This window comes from Hevea brasiliensis, chromosome 6, assembly GCF_030052815.1.
Source record: "Hevea brasiliensis isolate MT/VB/25A 57/8 chromosome 6, ASM3005281v1, whole genome shotgun sequence".
NCBI classification, from domain to species: domain Eukaryota; kingdom Viridiplantae; phylum Streptophyta; class Magnoliopsida; order Malpighiales; family Euphorbiaceae; genus Hevea; species Hevea brasiliensis.
Window position 1 is genome coordinate 39984438 of NC_079498.1, and position 6761 is coordinate 39991198.

The window sequence follows — 6761 nt, forward strand, 5'->3', positions numbered from 1 at the left end:
ATCCACTCACTGGCAAGGTCCACACAGGGGCTATATTTAGACATTCCTTATGCTTCTGAAAGTTTTTCTTACACTCCTCTAACTAGAAGAATGGGACATTCTTTCAAGTGAACTGTGTCAGAGGAGCTGCTATTCTAGAGAAATTCTACATAAAACGCTTGTAATAGCCTGCTAGGCCTAGAAAACTTTGCACTTTAGTGACTTTAATAGGCCTAAGCCAATCAGTTACTGCTTCATTTTTCTTGGGATCCACCTAAATACCTTTACTAAAGACCACATGTCCTAAGAATGAGATGTTCTCTAACCAGAACTCACACTTGGAAAATTTAGCATACAGCTGATGCTCCCTTAGAGTCCACAACACCATCCTTAGGTGCCAAGCAAGCTCTTCCTCAGTTTGGAAATACACTAGAATGTCATCTATGAATACAATGACAAAGTGATCCAGGAATGGCCTAAACACCCTGTTCATTAGATCCATAAAGGTTGCTATTGTATTAGTGAGTCCAAAAGACATTACCAGGAACTTATAATGACCATACCTAGTCCTGAATGCTGTCTTTGGCACATCTTCACTTTTGATCCTCAGCTGGTGATAACCCAATCGTAGGTCTATTTTGGAGAAGCACCTTACTCTTTGCAGCTAGTCAAACAGGTTATCAATCCAAGGAAACAAATATTTGTTCTTAACTATCACTTTATTCAGTTGTTTATAACTAATAGGCAGTCTCAAAGATCTATCCTTCTTCCTTACAAATAGAATGGAAGCACCCCAAGGCGAAGTACTTGGCTGAATGAATCCCTTATCTAAAAGCTCTTGTAATTGCTTCTTCAGTTCCTTTAACTCTGCTGGTGCTATCCTGTAAGGTGGCATAGAAATGAGATTTGCACCCGGCATAATATCTATGCAGAACTCTAGCAGCTACCCTATAAGCTCTTCAGGAAATATATTCATAAATTCCTTGAAAATAGGTACATTTTTCGCATTGGCACCTTCAACAGATGTGTCCCTTACTAGTACCAAATAACTCTGACATCCATGCCTCAACATCTTCCTGGCACTAATGGCTGACACTAGGTTGTACGAAGCCACACTTCTATCACCATTAAAACTAAATTCTTCTACCCCCAGAATATGAAAATAGACCTTTTTATTTCTGTAATCTAAAGTGGCATAATAAGTTGACAGCCAATCCATACCTAAGATCACATCAAAATTCATCACCGGTAAAGGAATTAAATCTGCCGGGTGGATCTTTTCATCCACTACTACTAGACTGCTTGGAAAAACTATATTCATATCTATATTATCACTAAGAGGGATAGCTACAGACAATGAATACTCTAAAGCAGTAGGGTTTCTACCCAATCTCAGAGCAAATATAGGGGAAACAAATGAGTGCATAGCACCCGGATCTATTAAAATACGAGCCTCAGGGGAATAAACAAGGAGAATACCTACTACCACAACATTCAAAGCTTAAGCATCTTCGTGTGTCAAGGTAAAAACCCAAGCCTGTCCTCTGCCATGAGATGCAGGCCACTAAAACTAGCTCTACCACTAGATCTACCTCCAAAGCTATGTCCTCCCTGACCACAGCCCTGCTGGCCACTAAACTGGCTACCTGCCATGCTGAAAGTACTAAGGTGTAACTGGTGGGGTATATTAGCAATAGAATCTTGAGACCTCATCTAATGCTCATTGAACATGGGGAATTCCTTAGCAAAGTGACCCTGCTGGCCACATCTGAAACATCCGCCAGAGCTCATCAAATAAGGCCCTAAGAGTACTTTCCCATACTGTGTACAAGGCGCTAAAGAAGACCCTAAACTAGATCCAAAACTGCTGTAACCCGAACTCTGTTCACTACTAGAACCATAACTCGACTTGAACCCTTTGGCTCTCTGTCTGAGGCTTGCTTTCTTGTTCCCTCTAATTTTTCCACTGTGGTGACTCTGGTTGCCACCACCCATGGTACTCATTTATGGCATACCTGATGACCCTTTGGCTTTATTCTTCTTCTCTCTCCCTCTATCATCCCCCCTATAACTGATTTGTATCTGCCAGGCATTATCAACTACCATATCAAATGGCTAGTTCGACGACATGGCCAAGTTCGCATACCTCCTGTCCAGCCCTTTCAAAAATCTCTTTACCTTCATACTTTCAGTGGCTACAGTGGTTGGGGCATAATCTTCTCAATTTCAGAAATTCTGAAGCATATTCATCCATTGATGTCCCATTCTATTTTAGGGCTTCAAAGGCCTACTGCTTTTGGTTTTTGAAGCTTTCTGGTGTAAACCAGTTTATAAACGACTCTACAAACTATGCCCATAATAGTCCCTTAATATGAGGGAGCACATAATTAGTCATCCATTGCCTTGGCACAGGTCCTAACACATGCTATATACACTTTATCAACCTCTTGTCTGTCAATTATAGCTCTGCTTCTGCCAGTTTGCAAGAGTCCAAAAATCAATAGGCATCCTCTGTTGTATCATAAATTCCAGGCACCAACTTCTTAAAATTTATTATCTGCTTATATGGTTCAGCTCTCTAAATTGGGGGTTGCTGTGGAGCATGAACCATATACTATGCCATCATGTCAATAGTCTTCTGCAAACCAGCTAGGGTGGCTGCCATTGGATCCATAGGACCCTGGGCCATAAATGACGACTCCTGTAGTTGTGGCTGCTCTTCTGCCTGAGCAGCTCTACGTCTCCTACCATGCTTCCTTGGGGCGAGTGCCTCATCTTGTGTTGATATTTCATCTGGTATTTTTCCTATACTACCATGCAGTGGTGGCTCTACTACCTCTATGTATTTTTCTTGAAATTTAGCAGTATTAGCCCACCAAAACCAAATAAAATACTATACATATCTACAAACTCATAAACATATATAGGTATACAAAGCAGAAACTAGATGCAAGGATAACAATGTAAGGATAAATATGGACCCTATACTATGCATGTGACCCCCTAACAAGACTCTTTTTAAAACCCTAGACATGTACTTCCCATGAATATGGAGCCTAAGCTCTGATATCAACTTTATCATGACCAGAATTTTAGGCCAGACCGGCACTAGAACTTTGTTCAGCATAAGAGCTTCAAAGCCTGTAGTAATCCTAACTATTCTTAGCCCAACCATACACCCCATAATTATAGTCCAATTTCAATAAAATAAACGAATAGAGTTCAGCCATAAATTGGACTATCCAACGAGGAGATCTCAACTCACCCTACCAGTAATAAAAAATTATTTCAATTTGGGTAGCTCAGCTCACCCTCACAATCCTCAGGTAGACAAAATAATTAAATGGAAACTCAGCTATAGCACCCTAATCCTATCTAGAACCAAAGTTACATGCTCTTGAGACACACCTAAGGATATATCTCAAGGGATTGATAACTTTAGAACTCCTTTTAATTAATTAGGTAAGTGTTCCTTAGTATAAAGTAAAACTCATGAGAATTTAAATTAAAACATTCCATGTTATCATAAATCCATTAAGGTTAGTAAAACATATAATAGATAGTAAAAGTCCTGCTCAAATCAGTGAAAATACAAAAATAAAATCCGGTAGAGTTTCCTCAGTAAAATGGATAAAATACCCGGGTTACCCCATAGATAACCCTCCAGGACCTGCAAAGAAACAATAACCCAAGAAAACCTATGGGGTTTCTAGCACAAACCAACCACACACATACCCAAAGATATTTCACAAATATATGACAGTACAAATATCTCATAAACTCATTGTATGAACTATATACTCAATAACCATACTCAATCCAAAATATTAGAGTTGTTTACCCCCTTAAAACTTCTAATCAATTACATAGGTTAGCATTGTCCTATACAAGAATGTCTATACTGTATGAATTAATCCTAAGTAGTGAATTTATTTAATTGAGTCTTCCACCTTCTAGTCACTTGTCAAATGCTGCCTATGCCTCCTACAATACTCTGCCCTTATCTGGACCTACGGACATTCACAAGAATAATCTGCTATGCAATAATGCTTAGTGGTGTATTTACCCCTGTGTTGTGTGCGGTAATATGCATAGAATGTATATAATATGGCATGCTATAATGTATGGATATAAGATAAGCAAATACCAACATAAAGGCAATTATAATTCATTAAGATATAATCATTATAATATATATACTTATTATGGGTCATACTAATCATAATTCACATGGTAATTGCAAGTCACATACATGAGCACCATTATAGTAAGAATTTATGTGTATGATTCCCAATGCCATTTGTATGCACCTTCATGCTCATTTATAACATCTAGACATGCCAATCTCCATATTATTCCCACACACATATGATATTATCATGTAACGCAACCATGTGCACAAATCAACACCTCAAGCATCATGCCACATTGATTTCTATATAATTTATTACCACAATGCCCATGTCATTTATAATGGTGGTAACAAGTAACACATCATAGCTTTTAGCCAAGAATTTCCTCCCCTTGATTCCCTTCATGACTCTTTGCCGAGTACATGTCATGGCTACATGCCAAGTTATAATCACGTCATGGCCCTAGGCCAAGTAAATCCACGTTGTAGTAATTTAAACCACGTATGCAAATATATAAGTAAATGACTAGTTATTACAAGGGGGTATTAAACACGTCATGTCACCATTGATTATCTTTAACATGGGCTTTATTTGGTGTTTCTAGCAATAAATATCACATATGTGGTTTTTCATATCATTTACAACTCATTTAACATAATAATGGCGCATGCAATGCAATAATCAACATGCAGTATAATTTCTGGAAATTGACAACATAACAGTTATCTTATAAAATATGCCATTAATTCTACAGCAATCCAATTATCACTAAACATTACAGAAACATAGCATTATGAGTCTATTTAATTCTCCAAATTGTTTTACCTCAATTCGAGTTACAGAACTCCAGTTATGAATTTTTTTAAAGCTGCTATGCTCTGCTTAGGACCTATACAAAGCACTAAAATGTTTTGCTTTCTTTCAGTACACTACAGTTCGAATCAGCCTTTGACCCAAATTACAAAGTTGTAGGGCCTTCTCAGAATTTTAATTTAGACACAAGATTCGATTAAAAATCATTCTTATAACCTAAATTATAATCAGTAAATTTGCATAGAGTGTAAATTTTAGAAGCAGTATAAAACAGGGTAGTAATTTTTTACAAGCAATATGTAACTCAATTCGACAGAATCAGCTTTTCCACAAAATATGAAAGTTTTAGCTCTTTAATTGAATTTCATTTTAGGCACAATATTTGCAAGAAAACCATTTAAATTGACTGAGTTATACCCTCTCAAAATGGGTTGTTTCAGCAGTACTGTAATCAAATTCAAATCAAACAGCATATAAGTAATCAATTTTCACAGCAACATCTATAAAATTTGCATCAAGTCAAAGGCCAAAGCCCAAGGGTAATACACTAACCTATTGAACTTGATTTCTAGCAAATTAAAATCCACAATTTTTCCTCAAAAGATTCAAGTCAATCAGCCAATGTCACACCTTACCCCTCTGTAAGGCATAACATAATCCTGTAGAATACCTAATGAACTACCGAACTTCACCTACCGATAACTCATTAAGTACCCTATAAGGGATTTTAAAACAATTTTCTTACTTTTGTTAAGTGGTGAGCATTTTCTAGTTAGTATCAAAACATTTAATTAAAGTTGAAAGCTAGTTGAAAATTTTGGCCCATTTTATTTTTTCGCAAATTTTATAAAAATTTTGGCAGAGTTCCGTCTGTATTTTGAGAAAACAGTTCTTCAAATACCTAAAAAAAACACTTCCAATAATTTTTCTCAACAACTTCTTCATATTCACAACCATCTCAATCAATTTCAACACATTATCAACTTCCAAAATTCAAATCCACCCTTTCCAATATCCAACAATTATCAAAATACCATTAATGAATTTCATTCAATTTAAAATAAAATACTACCATTCATATTTCATTAATAACAAAATAATTTATATACATCATTACAAAAATTTACATTAAGAGAAATTCAAACTAAAATTTATTACAAACTTTATACAAACTTTGTATAAGCTGCTCAAGACCAATTTTACATGTCCATACATTTACATGCATTACATACATCAAAATAAATATTTACAGTCAGGGTATAAATTGTACCCGATAGCTTCAAGGCAGGTAGTTTCTCTGTCTCGTGACTCACTCTCATCGCTCTTCTAGTCTCTATATCTGTGATGTAATAATATGACCATCACGAGTACTAGGACTCAATGGTGCACAACATACTAAAATAATCTTTATATAGAATTTAAATCACATTTATTCAAAAATTGGACTGAACATGAGAATTAAATACAAAACATGAATTATGAGATTTTAATCCAAACAAGTTCATTTCGAAGTGTCAAAACACATTTCATAAAACCCACAGTTATATCATGCCATTCGAAACAAATATAATCTCAATAGCCAGAGGCTAAGGAGAAGTCATATCACAAGGCTAGCTAGCTCAAATATATGGGAACCCATTCTTTTTCTTCTTCTACTGGCACACACCTCAACACTTCAGCCAGAGAAGGAATCAAAATTCGAAACTGATTACCCCCACTAGTCATGCTAGTGAGGTGTTCAAATATATGGTCATGACACTGTGGTTTCAAAACTTATCTTAACAATTTACTAAATATTACCATTTCAAATATACACAATAACTTTCAACAATTTAA

The 6761-nt window shown here is 36.1% G+C and overlaps 1 protein-coding gene across 1 annotated transcript; it reads right to left on the minus strand.

The window, feature by feature from the left end:
• Positions 1–922: 922 nt before the first annotated feature.
• Positions 923–1974, minus strand: LOC131180640 (uncharacterized). Its single transcript, XM_058147987.1, has 3 exons — positions 1792–1974; positions 1572–1692; positions 923–1458 (listed from the first exon to the last, which is right to left on the minus strand). Exons 1-3 carry the CDS (start codon positions 1972–1974, stop codon positions 923–925), a joined length of 840 nt encoding a protein of 279 aa, XP_058003970.1.
• Between the last annotated feature and the right edge of the window lie 4787 nt (positions 1975–6761).